Source organism: Podarcis liolepis, assembly GCF_965112155.1.
Source record: "Podarcis liolepis genome assembly, chromosome: 8".
NCBI classification, from domain to species: Eukaryota; Metazoa; Chordata; class Lepidosauria; order Squamata; family Lacertidae; genus Podarcis; species Podarcis liolepis.
In genome coordinates, this window is record NC_139560.1 from 73,812,522 (window position 1) to 73,832,606 (window position 20,085).

At 41.7% G+C, this 20,085-nt stretch overlaps 1 protein-coding gene across 7 annotated transcripts in view; it reads left to right on the forward strand.

Moving 5' to 3' along the window:
- The window catches only part of CDH12 (cadherin 12), a 601,545-nt gene that overhangs the window by 431,273 nt on the left and 150,187 nt on the right, over positions 1-20,085 (forward strand). For 6 of the 7 annotated variants that reach the window (XM_083519265.1, XM_083519262.1, XM_083519264.1 and 3 more), the window contains one exon: positions 11,893-12,317. The exons of the other annotated variant lie outside the window; for it this stretch is intronic. In XM_083519265.1, the coding sequence (XP_083375391.1) occupies positions 12,087-12,317 (231 nt within the window). In that variant the 5' untranslated portion in view covers positions 11,893-12,086. The remainder of the gene's footprint in view (positions 1-11,892; positions 12,318-20,085) is intronic. 7 annotated transcript variants of the gene reach the window in all.

Here is a 20,085-nt window from a genome sequence, read left to right on the forward strand (position 1 = left end):
GTCTGGGAAATGTGCAGAGTGCACACGAGAGACGCTTGAGGGTTCCTAATCATGTAGGTCAAGCAAAAATCCTGTCTTCTCTTACTTAGGGAGTTAGTGTAATTTCTTTCTCTCTCTCTCTCTCTTTTTTCCTTTAAAGAAAGAACACATTGAAGAGTTATATAGTGGGTAAGCCTGGAGAACTCCCCTAGGAAAGTTCTGAAGGGAAAATTTAGTTATTTTAACACTGTTGTGATATCTTCCCAACCAAAGCTGTCTTCTCTGTTTTAGAAATAAATAAATAAATAATAATAATAATAATAATAATAATAATAATAATAATAATAAATACCTAGGGACTGACAGACACGTAGCTGGATAATTTGCTTTTGATAATTATTTCCAGTTTCATCAGCAAATTTTTTTGTGGGGGGGAGGTGTAACTAGAAACGGACAGCTTAATAATTTTATAAGTAAGGTGATAGAGAGAAACATTTTCCTCCCTTTTGTGTAAGTTTTGTTCGTCGACTGATGTTGATTGGCTGTCGGTTCTGGATAATAATAAAAAAGTAATTCTATGTTCGCAGAAGTCATAATTAATGTATGACAGTCTCTGGCACTAGATCCAAAAAGGGACATTGGTTTAAATGGCTTTAAACTAGACAAATTTGTGAGAGAGAAGGCTCTTAGGCATGTTAGCTAATGGTAGCAACAAGCACAGAGGCAGTACACCTACGAACATCATTTGATGGGGAGCTAGGAGCAGACAAGACAGTTGCCAGTGCACCTTGCTTGTGGACTTCTCAGGTGCAACTCTTTCTGGGTGGGTGAGGAATTGGCTGTGGCACCAGGGAAAGGACTACTGGACAATAATTAGGCAAGTGTGAGGAATTGGGAAGTAAGTGGTAGCCCATCCAACTGAAGTGGTCAGGGTGACAGCCATTAACCCTACTGACAAAAAAGCAAGGATTCCCTGACAGGTGAGTGGCCCTAGTTCTTCATGACTGTGATTTCTATGTGACAAATAATGATAATAATAGCAGCTGTGATGGATCTTGAACTTTCTAGACATTACAATACACTGGATGCAAATGAGCTACCGAGTTAAGTTAAAGTTGTTGGCATTATTCCATAAAGTCTTATACAGCTTGGTACCAGCATACCCAGTTGATACTCTGTGCTGGGCAGGTCAGGGTCTCCCACAGATTCCATCCTACCAGGAGGTCTGTTCCACACAATGAAAGAAACTACCATTTGGAATTAGCCTCTTGAATATTAGTTTCTATTTTCTTTTTGACACCTATTGAACACCCTCCTCTTTAAACAAACATTTGGAGCTGAGATGTTTTAAATGTTGTTTGTTTATTTGCCACTTGTTTTGTTTTTTACTGTCCTAGGCTCATTTGGGAGGGGAAGGCAGGATATAGATGTAAGAAATACATAAATGAAGTGAAATGTATACAGTTTTTGGATAATGTAATGAACAACCTAGAACTCAATTTATTAATACTTGCATGTGGCCACTGATGGTTTTGCTTTTTCTGCTGTGGGTCAATGGTCATTGATAGACAAAATGTTCTCTATCCTTGAACTAAGTATTCTGCATGGCAATTCTCCTCTCAGTGGTGTCTGGGAAAGCAGGTGGAATTTTTCTTTTCAAAAGTGCAGAAACTCAGATATTCCCATTACCAGCCTGCATTTAAATTGTGAATAAAGGGTATATTTTGAGACACGATAGGGAGGAAACTGTATCTGCAATCTCCTGTAACTCTGGCTACTCTGAATGTGACCCACAAGAGCTGCACCTTCTCTGTCTGTTCCTTCCTGTCTGTCCTTATCCCATTTCAATCACTCTGTTGGAGAATTTTGCACTAACACACTGATGAAGTTTCATGAGGGCTTTAAAAAAACCCCTGCAAACTGTTCTGGAAATGTGGAGAACTGAAGATTGAAAAAGGGATAAACAGAGAGAAACTGAAATTGACATGTTTGCCCATCCTTAGTGAAAGGTCCCTGGAAATAGCCATATGTCAGAAGCAATTGACTGTATCTGGTGGCATAGATATGCATTGCAGCCACCCGGTATCCTTGCAATCTTTGGTGATCACTCGTAGCCAAGCAATATTGTCTTCCATAAACATGGTTTTAACGGTAGGTCCATAAGTGACTATGGAGGCCAATTCTGGATCCATACATCCTTCCATAATGGGGACATAGGTTTCTGGGCAGGAGTTGATCATGGTGAGGGTGCCTTCCTCTTAGCACATTTTTTCCTTTCATCCCGAGTTCAAGCATCTTCAAAGCTCATGACACCTTTGGTAAAAGGTTGTTCTCCAATTGGAGCGCTCACAGGCCAGTGTTTCCCAGTTGTCAGTGTTTATACTACTTTTTTTTACTTTTTTTTTTTTAGATTTGCCTTGAGAAAGTCTTTAAACCTCTTTTGTTGACCACCGGGATTACACTTTCCATTTTTAAATCCAGAATAGAATACAGTGGTACCTCTAGTTACAAACTTAATTCGTTCTGGAGGTCCTTTCTTAAGCTGAAACTGTTCTTAACTAGAGACGTGCTTTTGCTAATGGGGCCTCTTGTTGCTGCTGCGCTGCCGGCACATGATTGCCGTTCTCATCCTGAGGCAAAGTTCTCAACTTGAGGTAACTGTTCAGATTAGTGGAGTTTGTAACCTGAATCATTTGTAGCCTGAGGTGTTTGTAACTCGAGGTACTACTGTAATTGCTTTGGAAGACAATAATCAGGCATCCGCACAACATGACCAGTCCAGCGAAGTTGATGTTGAAGAATCATTGCTTCGATACTGATGATCTTTGCTTCTTCCAGTACACTGGCATTAGTTTGCCTGTCTTCCCTAGCAATGTGTTAATTTTTTTGGAGACACTGTTGATGGAATCTTTCGAGGAGCTGGAGATAGCATTTATAAGTGGTCCATGTTTCACAAGCATGCAATACCTAGACCCTGACTTGGCTTTTCCTGTAAGCATGGCCGGCATTTTGCCAGTTAGATTTTAAACCTTTAAGTGTAAGCTTTTGAGTTGATTTGCATGCTATTTCATTCCAGTACATAGCAGTCTGATAAGCTATTAATGAGTCACAGTATAGCTCAAATTAGCAAGATTGATAGCAAGCTTAAAACAGACTCACATTCATTACAGCAGCTTTGAGCAATTGTACATTGAAAGGCACATTTCAGTCACAATCTGAAATCTTACAGTCACTGTCAATTAGAATTCTGGACAAGTTTTTCTTTGGGTTATATTCCATCACATGACATCACTCCTGAGTAAGCTAGATGAAAGGTGGTTTCATGGAAATCTATCATCAGACTTTGACATTGATAAATTTCACATATATACAGAGAATGTTTGCAGTTTGTTTGTTTTTAAAGGAATCCTCTAGATCATTGGCAAAATGATACAGATTTCCTTCAAAAAGTTTGTATTCTTGAAATAAGACCCCACTGTTCCTTTGACATTGATGTAACACTGGAAAAAAAAGTTGAGTGGAGCTGTCCTAGAACAACTTGACCACTTTCACTAGCACAAAAAGGAGCACCTGCTACAAGAAGTTTAAAAGACAAGCTTAATTGACAGCTGTGGCTTCCTTCAGATATTTTGAGTGAATCAAAATATCACAGTTCACACAAACTGGCATGATAGCTTGGGTGTTTGGCATTTTCAAAGTTTTGCATGGGGAGCTGGATGAGCATTGAGATCACGAAAAGTATGCAAAAAGTGGGCACTGTCCTTGATTTGCTTACAGTGCTCTTCCCCGCCCCACCTTGCTTTGGTGGTGGTAAGTGAATTTGCTACAACCTCCACAAGAAGAGGAAATGTGCTTTGTTTTTGTTTTTCTGGGGTGGTGTGTGCTTTGGAATGTGGGACCATAACATATTAGATTTCCCACATAATACCAGAGTTTGAAATATTGTGCATGTTGCAGGAGCTCTATAGTTGCAATATTTCAGGATATGCTGAAATGCCCCCCCCCCAATATCTCCACTGCAATTTATGCTGTGTTTTATAACTCCTCTGACTGTTGTCAGTGAGGTTGTATTGTTCATGTTACATTTTTGTCTCAGCAGAATTCTTCAGGTTTTGTGCAGCCGCAGGAGTAGCTCTGTTCTCTGCCCATTTTACTTTGCCAAGGTAATATTTTTAGAGCAGATAGTGTAGTCTTGAGGCTTTACATCAGCTCAGTGTTTTCCATAGAAATGGTACTGGAGCCTTGGAACCCACTCTAAAACACTCACCAGCCATGACTCATAGGAGTTTGAATTGTCTGTTGAGTTGAGCAGCCTAATGGGCTCTTCTACACAACCTTAGGCACTGTCTCCCCCACCCCTCAGAAATGCATCAACCAAAGATAGAAATTTAGAAGATTTACATAGAAACTCAATATATCTCACCTTTAGGGTTGATGTGGCCTTTGCACCTGTTCAATCTGCATCCCTGATGTGGACTGTTGATGAGCAACTTTAGTGCCTCTCTTCTCCTTCCTTGAACATGAACAGGATAGACCTTCAGATGCAGGACACCTTCAAATAGAGGACTGCCCTATGAATACATAGCAAATATATGTGGGATCCACTGCATCACAATTCATGGGATAAAAAGTGGGGAATAAACTGTTTCACCAGCACTAGGTACCTCCATTGCTCAGATTGGGGTGAGGCTTATATGGGCCCCCAAATATTTTATTCAAGCTGGTGCCCCTGCACATGATGCTGATATCAACATTTTATTAAAGGGTCCTGAGACCTGGTCTACACAAAGAGTAGATAATGTACAAATGTTTCTGTTTTGCAACATGTTGGAGTATGTGTTCTCTATTTAATAAACAAATAAGGGAAAATGTACATTTGTAGATGTCTGTATGGGTATATTTCATGTAGATATTTTTCATAGACAGAATTTTAGGAATTATGCATGGTGTAAAGAAAATGAATAGAAAGGAGCTTTTCTCCCCTTTTCATGGTACTATCATCAGGGGTTGTCCAATGAAGCTGAATGATAGATGATTCAGAACAGAGAAAAGGAAGTTCTTCTTCACCCATACGTAATCTATGGGGTTTGCTTCCACAATGATGTTTTGATGGTCACCAGTTGGGCAGAACAATGGAGGTTACTAATCACAATGGCTATATCCTGACTCCAGAATCAAAGGAGTCATACTTCTGAATATCAGTTGTTGAGGAGCAACATTGCTAGACGCTACTGCCTCATGTCCTGCTTGTGAGATTCCCATAGCATCTGGTTGTCCACTCTGGGACATGGGATGTTTGTTGTTGTTTAGTTGATTAGTCATGTCCAACTCTTTGTGACCCCCTGGACCAGAGCACGCCAGGCACTCCTGTCTTCCACTGCCTCCCGCAGTTTGGTCAAACTCATGCTGGTAGCATCGAGAACACTGTCCAACCATCTCGTCCTCTGTCGTCCCCTTCTCCTTGTGCCCTCCATCTTTCCCAACATCAGGGTGTTTTCCAGGGAGTCTTCTCTTCTTATGAGGTGGCAAAAGTATTGGAGCCTCAGCTTCACGATCTGTCCTTCCAGTGAGCACTCAGGGCTGATTTCCTGAAGAATGGATAGGTTGGATCTTCTTGCAGTCCATGGGACTCTCAAGAGTCTCCTCCAGCACCAGAATTCAAAAGCATCAATTCTCTGGCAATCAGCCTTCTTTGTGGTCCAGCTCTCACTTCCATACATCACTACTGGGAAAACCATAGCTTTAACTATACAGATCTTTGTCAACAAGGTAAAGTCTCTGCTTTTTGAGATGCTGTCTAGGTTGATCATCGCTTTTCTCCCAAGAAGCAGGTGTCTTTTAATTTTGTGACTGCTGTCACCATCTGTGGTGATCATGGAGCCCAATAAGGTAAAATCTGTCACTGCTTCCAATTCTTCCCCTTCTGTTTGCCAGGAGGTGATGGGACCAGTGGCCATGATTTTAGTTTTTTTGATGTTGAGCTTCAGGCCATATTTTGTGCTCTCCTCTTTCACCCTCATTAAGAGGTTCTTTAATTTCTCCTCACTTTCTGCCATCAAAGTTGTGTCATCTGCATATCTGAGGTTGTTGATATTGCTTCCGGCAATCTTAATACCACCCTGGGATTCATCCAGTCAAATAAATTTCTGGTCTGGTCTAGCATGGCTCTTTCTGTAACCTTATGAGATCATAGCTCTGCATGTGCAGGAATTCCTACCACCACCACCCCCTTGTGGGGAAGCATCCGTCCATTTGATGCAACTCTTGCAATCTGAAGTCCAGTAGCAATTTTGTACTGGTATCTGCCATTTGCACAGATAAACAAGGCCTGAAGCTTATGGGAAGAAAGGTTGTGTGAGCTATGTCACAATACCTTAAGCTTCATGCTTAAGAAAAGCCATTCTTTTCTCCCTGCACAGAGAACACGCACAATGGAGAATGGATTACAAATGCTTCATATTTGTGCTTGAATGCCATCTTCCAGCCTCAGAGGGGTGGGGGTGTCCTTCTGAGCCTGTCAATCTCTTTACATTACTTTTGGTTCCCTGTATGATACCTTAAAATCTCCCCTGACTGACAGAAATGGCCTGAGGCTGAGATTTACAGAGAAGCATTCTGCATTGAATAGAACCTCCCTGGGAGCTGCTGCTGAACTGAGCAGCAAATGGTTTAGGGGTGACCATGGAATCATAAAGTGTTGTTCTGAAGACCCCACCACCCTAAATAATTATTTCCCACTGTAATCTAGATACAGGAAGGTAGGGTTGTGGAACAGCAGGCTGTATTTGTTGTTGACATTTTGCCATCCAAATTAGGCAGGTAGCAGCAGCCGCAGAGCTGAAGGCTGGTGCTTGTTAATCTGCCGGACCTGGAAATTACATTATTGATGAGCCTGGTCTGATTGTAATACCGTATAGTGTATGTGTGCATTAAAAAGGAAGGAGTATGGAAGCCCTCTGATCTTTTAAATAAATAAAGTGGTTGAAAGAAATGCATTTCACATGTACTAAACCCAAGCACTTTTACCAGGCCAAAATATAATGGGTGCTTCGCTTACATGCCTGCCATTAATGGCAGACAACCCAATAACAAGCAGGGATGTGTTTGTGTATTATTCATGGACTGCCCTAAGCACGACCCAGGAAAGAGTCCAGTGGTGGAAGAAAGGCCTTGTAAAAATTGCTAAGAAAGTCTTCATGTGAAATGCAAACTTTATGGAGTAGATGTCTGTACTTTCTTCTCCGCTTCAAATACCACACATTAATCCTTTCTGAACACAAGGATCAGTCAGGCATTTTAACTTAAACATATTTTCACTGCCCTTTAATCTCTCGTTTTATTAATCTCTCTCTCTCTCTCTCTCTCTCTCTCTCTCTCTCTCACACACACACACACACACACACACACTTACACTTACTTTGCATATATATCTAGTTGCCCTTTAAGATCTTGAAACAAACCAGTTTTAGTGGAAGGGGAACTAAACTGAACTTTTATTTTTAGTGTGGGTGTCGGTACAAACCTTTCTCCTGTCTCAGGGTGGAAATAACCATAGATTATGTTTCTTCTCTTCTCAGAACTTAGATTTTCCAGAATCTTTAATTATATATCCGTAATGATAAAAGAAATCAGCCTACAAGTAACTAATATTAGTATAATAGTTACTTATAAGAACAATATAATAAAAAGAGTAGCTCTGCAAATATTTGATCTTAGGAGAAAATAACAATTTCAAAGACTTTATTGTACGCTTCTTGACTTGTGAACATTTGGTCCCCCCCCCCCACACACACATAAGAAAAATGGGAGAGACTCTCATTTTAACAGCATCCGAAATAATGGGCCCAGTGTGATTTACCATTTTACTCATCTGCAAAACAGGAAAAATGAATGGGGGTTGGTGGGGGGAGATACAATGTCAGAGCAGAGAAATTGCATCAGAAGAAGTGAACAAAAGAGGTAACAAATTTGCATATGTGTATTGGTGCATATTTAAAAATCTTTACATCTCATCATATTGTGTTAGATTAGTGCTTCCCAACTTTTTTGGCCATGCCCCACCTAAGCATCTCTAAAACCCTGCTTGCCACCCCCCGTGACATATAATTCTTATTATTCAAAAAGTGAACTCTTATTCATGTGGAAGAAGCCTAAAAGGCCATTCACTGTTAATAACTCATTCTTGAATTGCCCCCCTTAAAAATCAAATTGCCCCCCTGTGGGGCGCGTGCCCCACGTTGGGCACCACAGGGTTAGATGGAGAGTGGTGTGTCTGCTTGCTCAGTCTGCTGACCAGGTGCTACTAACTGTTGATGGGAAACTTCAATGTTCTCACTCTTTATTCCTTCTGGTTTCTTATCTTAAAATCAGACTTCAACAGCCCACAAACAGAGGACACACTCAAATAGAGGCCTGTCCTCTGTAAAGTAGAACACATGACCATCCTAAGTTTAAAGGTATGCAGAGTAAAGGCAGTCACATACACACTACCCAACAGTGTGGGGTCAGGCCACAAGGCAGTGACATCCATACCACAGCAGCTGCATGTGGAAAGAGCCCTTGGCAAATCTAGTTTTAGGCATGATTCATCATATACCAAGGTGAAATTAACTTTGGCAAGGCTGCACTCTTCAGTGCTCCACTGATCTCCTACAGGTCATTTGGGGAGGAAAATGGGATAAGAGAAAGGTTTATCCTCCCACTTCCCTTATGTATCCAGCATTATAATCCTTTCCTTTTTCCAAAACTTCATTTCTTTTACTTTACTTTTTCCTAAACTGGTTCCAGTTACTGTTATGGTGGAGGGGAGACAGTGAAATGCTTTGTTTTGAGGATGACTTTGCAGCAGGAAATGACATATTTCTATTTCCTATGTGTCCCTGTCAGAGATCGCCAACACGCCTTCCAGGGAGGCACTCTGGTGACCCTCAAAGGGACGTGCCAGGGCCAAGCATCTTCATCCTGGGTTTTGAGGATTGCTGCAGAATTTTTTGAGAATATGGGGGCGGCTCTGGACCCTTTCCCTCCCCCCAGATGGTGCCCCTGATCTCCACCATAAGAATGCACTTCAATACTTTACTGTGGAACAGTCTTGAATACCAGTTGCAATAAGATAAATGTTACAAAATAAAGTAACTTACTCCTAGCAAGCAGTGAGGTTTTGTCCTTTTTGCAGTTCAGTAAACTTTCCCAAAGGGAGATACTGAGCTTTGTTCATCATGGCAGAATGTCTCTGCAACTGCTGCTACTAGCTGTCTCCAGCAAGCGCACACAGGCTTCTCACTTTTCAGCTTCTTGCTGTAAGAGCTTTGCAGCTCCAGTTCCCAGAGATTAGTCATCAGGTAGCTTATCTCACCTTAAAGGAAAAATAACCAGCCTTCTCTGACGCATTTGCTAGAGTGCAACCTCTTTGCCGAAGATAAATTCCCCATTACAACATTTTAAATACAGTGCATTCAGACACAGCATTTCATGAGCATTCAACTTGTCATTTTAACAGCCTGCCCTGCCCCTTTACGTCCCAGTAAGCAGCAACAATATGACTGATTGGAGGACAGGTGAGTGATGCTCCCCCATCACGCTGTCTGCTAATGCTTGTGCAGTTGAACAACTAGTTTAATCTCTTTGGTCTTCACTCAGATGGATGCTATCTCCTCCTTGCAAATTCTATTTCCTTTCCCCTTTATAACTTGTCTTTCTAATGTAGGAATCTTTGGGAAATGCCTCTACTTAGCTATGTATGCCTTGTGTTTTTATTATTACTACTAGTAATAGTACCAACAACAAACCGCCTGTTGCTTATCTGCCATTTGTTCCACCCAAAATGAACTAAAAGCTTCTGTGTCGCTGTGCTCATTAATTCAAGCCCTAAATTAAGTAAAATCTCTTCTATTTGTCCTTAATAGTGGAAATACTTAATTACATCCTTTTAATGTTATCAAGTTAATAAATAGCTACAATTATTCAGAGGGATTCATAAATGTGCACAAAAACATCTCTAATTATAGAATGCAGTTGGAAAACATTTTTTATATAGCTATTTTGCATGTCATGTGTTACTCATTACATTAGTGAGTGAATGGTTCGGGTTCAATCCATCAAGATATTGAATGGGACAGCTTCCATTCTTTGCAATTTTACTTGTATAAGAACTTCTCATTGGATTGTGCTCTAAAATTATAATGTGTGATAACTCACTAAACTTCAGAAAGTGTAGAAATTGTGTGATTATCTTTCTGAACCCAGCAGGTATGCTTGATTTACAGAATTATTTATAGCTACTTATAACTAGTTGAGCTAATGATTTGTGTTCTGCAACAGGGATTCTCAAACCTTCTGCCCCTGAGACACGCTTGAGGTGGTTGACTACTACACAGAATGATGGTGCAGAGAGAGAGATTCAGTCACAAATGGTGTCAGTTGAAGGCAGAATTTGGCATAATCAGTTGGCAATTGCAGACTTCACTTTCCACTGATACCTAATTCATCTTTGAAAATTGCTAAATTCTTTGCCACAGCATTTCCCTTGTGACAAGGAGTTTCATAGTTCAGTATTGTGATACAGCCTCCCCATTTTAGGCAGTATTTGCTAATCCAGAGGCTCTAAGAGGTTTAGAACACACACACACACACACACACACACACACACACACACACACACACTCTTTCCACCCCAATTTCCCCTTTAAAGTACTTTTCTATCCTCCATTTTGCTCTGTCCCGGCTTCTGCCAAGCTAGCAGTTAGAAAGCACACCAGTGCACATAGATAAATAGGTATTGCTGCGGTGGGAAGGTAAACGGCGTTTCCATGTGCTCTGGCACTCATCAAGGCACTCTGTGTGCCAGTAGTGGTTTAGTCATGCTGTCCACATGACCTGGAAAGCTGTCTGTGGACAAATGCCAACTCTCTCAGCCTGAAGTGAGATGAGTGTCACAAACCCCATTGTCACCTTTGACTAGACCTTTTACTATTTTACTGTATTTTTGGTTTTTATGGAAGCCGCCCAGAGTGGCTGGGGACACCCAGCCAGATGGGCGGGGTATAAATAATAAATTATTATTATTATTATTATTATTATTATTATTATTATTATTATTATTATAGACTTAACCATCATGGGGTCCTTTACCTAACTTTACCTCTTTACCTTTTATCCATCTCCTGCAATTTCTTCTAGTTTCCTGCCTTATCTCCTGCCCTTTCCCCACCTCCTCAGACATCCTTCATCCAGGGTCTTTGTACACCCACTTCTTCTCATAACAGCTTTCCTCTCTGACTCTCTCCATTTCTCTACCCACTTTGCTCATTTCCTTCAACTCCTCCACAGCCCTTTCCTTTCACAAGAGTGATACCTGCATTTCTTCCTCTTCCTCCAAAGTTCTGTCTCTTGACTACTTTTTAAAAAATCTGTAGAAACCTAAGCAAATACAACCACTTTAATAAATGTGTGTGTGTGTGTGTGTGTGTGTGTGTGTGTGTGTGTGTGTACACACAGACACTGTGATGTAGGTAGCAACACTACCATACCTACTGATAGGTTTACTCTTTCTCTCAGTGCTCCCCCTTCTGCTTTCCCCCGAATGAATCCTGAGTAAATAATATCTGAATTCACTGGTGTGTAACGGCTTTATTTTATAACTGGGCCATAAAGGGCGGGCTGCGTGCTTCTCTTCAGACAGACACTAAAATAATACAAAGCAGAAGCAGAATGAAGCATTCCTCTTGTCCCCACGCAGTGTTCTGTTGTAACGGGATGCTACAGTCTGAAACGCCAAAAGGATATCAGCCTCCACAACGTGTTTGTCTCTCGCTCCCTGTCTTTAGAAACTAACTAGGTGTGCTTAAGAGTTTGGATGAATACTTCAGTGTAATTTTATATAATTTCATGTTGCCATGTAAATCTCTTTTATAGGTCTCTTTCGATGGAATTTAATGCGGCAGAAACCTTGTCACCAGAAGGATTAATGTCTGCATTAGCATTTTGGCAATAAAAAAAACCTCGGGAGCCAAGTGGTGGAGGCCCACGGACAGCCTTAAACCTGGATTCTTCAGCTCGGCATTCACCGTTGGAGTTTTTAATTGCTTGCTGTAGGGAAACCATCGCCAATGCTTACAAGGAACTGCTTATCCCTGGTTCTCTGGGTCCTATTCGATGGAGGTCTCTTAAAGCCACTTCATCCACAACCGCAACAGACTTTAGAAGGTGAGCTGAGGGGAAATGTTGTCACAGCACCAGAGAGGAGGACACCCGCCGTGCGGGTCAAGCGAGGCTGGGTGTGGAATCAGTTCTTTGTGTTGGAAGAATACATGGGCTCCGAACCCCAGTACGTGGGAAAGGTAAATGTTTAGTCTTCTAAAAAGCTCAGTGGACTAAATGTTGTATGAAAGAAGTACATGTGTTTTAACATTACAATCCTATACTCAGAAGTGAGCCCCAGTGAGTTCAATGGGACCTGCTCCCAGGTAACCATAGGATTGCAGCTTAAATCTTTCAAATTCTACAGAAGTTGAACATCCAATGTGGCTTCTGCAGCTTCCGATTGAGTGCAGGAAGCTCCTGCAGCCAATCGGAAGCCGTGCCTTGGTTTTCGAATGGTTTCAGGGGTTGAACGGACTCCTCGAACAGATTATGTTTGAGAACCAAGGTACCACTGTGTATTGTAGTCTAACTTCTATGAAATCATGTTTTTGGATGTCGTGTTTTTTATACAGAATTGTTGACATTGGTTTTCTGTGACTTAAAAAGGAAGCTATCAACAGTTGCAGAGGAAATAGTAAGCAATCTTTGAAGGATAGGTCACCAGAATGAGGTGTTTTTGGTTTTGTTTTAGACTAAGTAAAAACTAGTCCTAAATAGCAGGGCCACTGCACACCCACACGGGGCAGGCAAATCATTTTGCTGATGCGAATATTGTCTCTGGATTGTGTCTGAAACCACCATGTGATGACCATGGACCTGGCACAGGGTCTATTGAATTCCTGGCCAGCTCTGTCTCTCCATCCCTCAAGAATTCCCCATTTCATGGTTTTCTGCAGGCTGCCATTCATGAGTGACCACAGCACTTCCAACCAGGCAGAATCAGGTGTTCCACACTGGTGGAGGCAGGCAGGACTGAGCAGAGGACATCCTCTGCCCAATCTACCACCAGCCTAGCAAAAGCAATTTGGATTTCAGCCTTAACATGTTTAGATAAGCTTCAGAATTTGCTTTGCCAATTCTTACAACAAAGCCTCTGAGTGAATGTTTAATTTTCAGAAATGTCTTGGAACTTTCTTGTGTGGCAAATTCATGGTCGTATTTATTCTTCTATATGCTGAGTTTAAATTGCTGTGGTTCCCACCCCCCACCCCAGTGACTCCTGTTTGCACAAATAACAAGTCTATTACACTTTGATTATTACGTTTGCTTGTCAAGAGTACTTTTCACATGCCCATTTTAAAGATTCGGGATGCCTCCCTCAATGCACTGATGCATCTTTCTGGATAAATAATGTATGGCACTTTGTGTCAGGAGAACCAACTTGGCACAGTTTGGAAGTGGTACAGCAATTCTTGGGTCTAGATTAGGTGATAGTGAAAAGCAGTAATGATTGTAGAATCAAAGATCCAATAGAAAGCAGTAATAAAAAGGAGTCCCCCCGACAGTTCCAGTCAAAGGTGACTATGGGATTGCTGTGCTCATCTCACTTTCAGGCCAAGGGAGCCGGCGTTTGTCCACAGATATGTGGGACATGTGGCCAGCATGACTGAACTGCTTCTGGCGCAACGGGACACTGTGACAGAAACCAGAGTGCACAGAAATGCCAATTATGTTCCCACCACCTATTTATCTACTTACACGGGCATGCTTTTGAACTCCTAGGTTGGCAGAAGCTGGAACAGAGCAACGGGAGCTCACCCTGTCGTGGGGATTTGAACTGCCGACCTTCCGATCGGCAACCCCAAGAGGCTCAGTGGTTTAGACCACAGCGCCACCCGCGTCCCCAGAAAGCAGTAATACATTGACATTGGTCTACATCCAGATTGAGCTGCTTCAATCTCAATTTAAGGGTCTCATAATGATCCACATGATGGGGCAGTTGTTGAAAGGAGAGGGTGCCTCCATTTTGACAATTTCAGCTATCTTTTAAAGTATTGTAATGTATTTTCCCCTTAAACTTACATGCCATCTTTCTTCCGGCATTGAACCCAAGGCAGCGTACACTTGGTTCCTAGGCTCTCCCATTCAGGCACTGACCCAGTCCAGACCTGCTTCGCTTCAGCCTCAAAATGTATTCAAACTATTCTTTGTCTTCAGTCTAGCTTCTATAGCTTTGTAAAGCAATTCAAAATTATTTACTGGAAGAATAAAGCCTCTGTTTCTATAACTCTAAAGGCTTTGTTATAGGAGATATTATTACATTCACTGTGTCTTCTGACCCCTTACCTTCCTCGCAACTTTTCTGTTGTGCTGAGTGACCTTGAAAGGTTAATCTGACATGGTGGATCCTTTTGTATGGTTTCTGCTTATTTAAGAAGCATGTGTGAATGAGGAAAGAGAGCTAGCTGTGATTGCATTTCTGTTTTGGAAATACCGGTAATTTCTTATACATATTTGTGAGAGCTATTGTGTGTGTTTGTGTGAATCTTAGGAAGCAAAATGGTAGTTTCATATGAGCAGAATAAGCTTCACTGTAACTCCCATTTTGTATATTTCATCAAAAGTATCCGTGTAACTGAATGGTATGCTAGAATTCAGAGACAGTTTCCAGTGTCATATTCCCTGCCTGTCATTCTTATCATTTGCATGCGTACTCACACAGAGAGAACTGACTTGGCTTTCGGTGAAGGAGAAAGAAAGCAATATGTCAGAGATGCAAAGATCCCCACAGCTAGATCTTGAGAGGGACATTTCATCCCTCACAATTCAAGAATTGACATGAGTCTGAGCAGGTAGTGGTGGATGAGGCAATGTGTTTCTATTCTATCCTTTGATCACCCTATAGCAGATTGTGTCATACCCTTTTTTTATATATATACTTCATCATTTGATGATAGATTCTTCCTCAGTTAGGTAAACTGCATATTTTAGTGTGACTTTCACTAATTATAGTAAGACCTAATTCATTCAGTTTGCATTTTAGTTCAAAACTACCAAATCTGCATTTCACAAAGCAATACTTGAACCAAACCAATACACAAACCCTTCCACATTTACACTTCTCTAAAATTTGTGATGCAGTTCCCCAACCAAAGAATGCATACAAAATGTTTATATCAGAGAAAAGTGCATGCAAATGTGTGTACAGCACAATTTTTTTTGTACATGTACAAAAATAGACATTCTGTTAAGGTAAAATTACTTGCAAAAATGTGTTTTCTTGGCAAATGTTTGCATATGAGAAATGTGCATAAAAAATCAAATCAATGTTCATGCAGCCTTTTTTTAAAAAATTAAAACATATGCAGAAATTGGGCAAACCAATTTTAAGGCTGGAAAACAGAAACAGAAGGAAACAGAAATTGACAGATATTTCTATCTCTAATTATACCCCTTAAAACTACATTATTGGGTATCCTGCAGATGCCCATACAGTACAACGCCATGTACAATGTATAAGAACTCTAAGGAATATAATAATATACTCCTTGAGGAATATTGCCCTTGCCCCCCATGGCTGACAGTTCGTGCTCGAGACAACCAAGGAAAGAGAATAAAGGCCAAACCATACATTGCAGTCAACGCGAGGCTGCCATCCAAACTGACAGACCCACGTCGCATTCTCCCCTCACTTCTTGTTACATGTAGCTTCATTTAGCTCATGACAAGTCATTGTCACGCCATGCATTTCCATGACCTTGCTCCATTCCACTGGCCTCTGCCTTACCGTATTGGTTGCCCCCGGTGTGACATAGCAATTGAAGCATACAATTTAAGGATGCTGTGTCGCAGGCAAAGTGAAAATACATTATGCAAGGACAAAGGAGAGAACATGACCTGGGGTGTTGTTTTCAGCAGTACCCAGACCTGTGCAGTGAGTCAGTGGGGTCAGCCAAGTACATTTACCCAGGGCCTCAAAGGGCTAAACCCCACCAGGGGCCCGCCAAGAAGTCCCTGTGCCTCCCTGTCGACCAGGGGCTCCCACCCTGGGCCTCAGAGAAGTTCTGCATGGGTGTGGCAGTACATTCGTACCTTGATTCTCGAACGCCTTGGTACTCGTACATTTTGGCTACCAAACACCGAAAACCTGGAAGTAAGTGTTCCAGTTTTTGAATGTTTTTTGGAAGCCGAACATCTAGCACGGCTTCCGCTTGAGTGCAGGAAGCTCCTGCAGCCAATCGGAAGCCGCACCTGGGTTTTCAAATGTTTCGGAAGTTGAACGTGCTTCAGAATGGATTACATTCAAGAACCAATGTACAACTGTAGTCCTATGCCCATCATAATGTCTAGTTTGATGCCATGGAATCTTCTAACCTGGAATTATTTATAGTGGTTTGAGCTCATGGGCTCCATGTGGGTGTAAGCATTTTAAAGCACTGTGATATGGGGAGAGGTAGAAGGCTGATCGCCGAAGAATTGATACTTTTGAATTATGGTGCTGGAGGAGACTCTTGAGAGTCCAATGGACTGCAAGAAGATCATACCTATCCATTCTGAAGGAAATCAACCCTGAGTGCTCACTGGAAGGACAGATTGTGAAGCTGAGGCTCCAGTACTTTGGCCACCTCATGAGAAGAGAAGACTCCCTGGAAAAGACCCTGATGTTGGGAAAGATGGAGGGCACAAGGAGAAGGGGATGACAGAGGATGAGATGGTTGGACAGTATTCTCGAAGCTACCAGCATGAGTTTGACCAAACTGCAGGGGGCAGTGGAAGACAGGAGTGCCTGGCCTGCTCTGGTCCATGGGGTCACGAAGAGTCAGACATGACTAAACGACTAAACAACAACAAAAAGTCTCAGCTGAAGCTGTACATTTGTTATAATAGAGCTTTGTTCTTAGCTGAAGTCTTAGCATGCTGTAGATATTACATGAATCTTTAGTTTGGTCCATGGGGTAGATTCTTAAATTCTTATTCCTCTACTTCAAATGTGATATGATCACATTTAAAAGTGTGTGTTTTTGTGTGTGTGCCAGTTTCCAGACTCCAGCAAAGATGGCTGACTCATGTAAGAGTTGTACCCACTAATGTTCTGTGTGCCTCTAAACAATTAAGACAGGCATGAGGACCAGCTATATTAGGCTATATATCAGATTAACATGGCTCAATTGTTACTTAGATATTTTTTAATGGGAGGGGGAAGTCGTAATGATGAAAGAATCTTTTGCCGCACAGGCTGCATGGGTGTAATTTCACTTTAAGATAAGTGATATTGTTGCATCCTTGAGTACTAAGCGCACACTTTTAAGCAAATGTGTCCCTAGTGTGCCGCTTCTATCCAGACAATAAAAATAAAATATGGAAGGAGCTGGATGATAGAATGCCGAATAACGAATGCATAACGGATACTTCATTAAGAAGGAGCCAGGAAGCACGGACTGTGAGCATGAAAACTGTGCCTGTTGAACAGCTACTGGACTGACATTTATAGCTGACTTCATCAAAGCAAGATTTATGCCAGCAGAAGTTTGCTGCCGCATCCAGCTCCTAAGGTCAAAGGAATGATTTCCTCCCCTCCCCACACACACCTCTTTTGGTAATTATTTATCTGCATGATTTCCTTAAATAAGTAACAGGTTGTTGTTCCAAACTACAGCAATATATATGCAAATGGCTGGTCCAATCATATAGAGTGCATTTGTTGTTAAATTCACACTATGGCTGTTGTTAAACATCAGCAAATAGTGCACACCACAATGAATTTCTACCACTTCTTCCTTCATGGCATGTCACAAGTGCTATTTTCTGATGCGAGAGAGAGGGTCAGCGATAGATTTAAAGGGTTTTCTAAGGATTTGTTGATGAATAAGGATGAACTGCATGGATGGGGGAAAACACTGGACTAATGGAAATGGGGGAGAAATTTGATTCGGTTCACATTCAAAGGTGAACCTGCTTAATTTGTACTTTCCAAAACAATATTGACCTGAAACACAGCCATCCTTCAAAAGTGACACTTGCGATACAATTTCCCAGCCAAGTAATGTATACAAAGATGCATTTTGCTATGGTAAAGTTTGCACATATAAACATGTATATTGGGATAGCTTTGCTTTAAAATCCTGATGAATTTTTTCACGAGGACTTTTTGCAAATTGATGGGGAAATTTGGAGATCTGAACTTGGAAAACAAGATATTGAGAGAAAGCAAAATTGACAGATTCACGGGAAACCCATGTCTTTCCTCCCTGAATCAGAGAAGGGGACAATGGAGTATTGGATGGAGGGTGCTTAAACTTTCCCCAACCAGTTGCTTCCCCCACCTAAGATGCAAAATTTTGAAGTGCAGGCATTTACTATGATGAATGAAATTCTGACCTAAGACATAAACCGAGGTGTGTTTATTGTTGCAGCCAGCAAAGGGGACTGGGCTTTGTACAGATTTTAATTTTTATGCAAAACATGGTTCAGTAGCCCCTACATACTTGCTTGTCAGACAATGTCACATTTTACTAATTGGTGCATACTTGCCAACTGATAAAATTAGAATTAAACAACAAACATGTGTATTTATCCATCCCATATTAAATTTCCCAAATGTCCAATTCCAAATTCCATCCAATGCAGCTCTTGCAAAGGGTTATAATTATTATTATTATTATTATTATTGGTAAAAGTTCTTCCAAATGAAAAGCTATGAACTTTTATTTTTATAAATGAACCGCTACTTTCCTGCAGAGGCCTAAAGATACTGTATGTGTTAAAGGTTCTTTAAGACAAACAAAAATGTATGCAGCTGATTACAATTTTGGGTGCAAGCAAACTCCAGTAAAACCCATGAAAACATTGTCACTGATTGCTATGAAAGTTAAATTTCACCCTTACTTGTCTTGCCATTGTATTTCATATGTGTTGTGTTGTGGTTCGAGGACACGATCCCCGCTTTGTGGAATGAAGACACACAGACACAGAGTATAAGGTTAATGGGCAAGAAAAGGCCACAACTTTATTGATTACAGCAAGTGAGAAGGTTAGGCATTGGACCACGACAGATTGACTCCACCCACTCGGAGAGGGGTGAACCCAAAGGGGGTTTATTCACCAGAAGGTGGAACCTGTTGATGCTAATACATCATAAACTCTCCCCTGATGTCACCGAGGGTCGTGCCATGGCCCCCCGCCACACAGGCATCGGACAGGGTCCATGACCGCCGGATTCCTTTAACGGAATACCCAAATTTGAAGGGGTAGGCGATGGCCACACCTAGCCCTTCCACACACCAACAACACATTCTAGTGCCTAACCTAACTGCCAATACCAAGAAAGTTGTGACGATTGCTGCGAGGTAGGTGAAAAAACCAAAAGGCCTAATGCCAGATGGAAAAATTCCTACTAGTCCCCCTGGGCAACCAACCTAAGGTCCATAGCAAGGTCAAGAGAAAAACTAAGCCCTAAGCTCTAAGGGAGTGAAGAGTGGGTGACACGCGATGAGAAGGCGGAAAATGAGGCAGAATGGCTGGCGCAGCAGTATCTTAAACTGCAAACCACGCCCCCTCCAAGCCGCCCGGTTGGGCGCTTACCTGTGGGCATGGTGCGCCAGCCAGGTGAGTGGGGCAGGGGGTATAACGCCCCCTGCGTGATGCAGAAATCGCGTCCCGCCCACATCACCTCTCCTCTTGGAGGAGGAGAGGCTTTGTCAAAAATGTACACTTTTCAATGTTGCATTTGTTTGTTCGTTTTAAAAATAGCAATTCCTTACCCCATACTCTGATCAGGCTATCGTGGTGTGCTATTCTGACAGGTGCAGTGATCGTTCCATGACTTATTATAGAACTCCAGCACTAACAATATCAGCGTAATTTATAAATAGGGCTTTAATGGGACCTATTAAATCAGCCGCCAATTTCACTAAACATTTTGGGATGACTAGTTAATTTTGGAAGCCACCTGGAAGAGCACTGGAGAGTTTTACAGCAGACATGTCAGATGCTATCAGCCCAAACTCTCAATCCATTTTATGCTGG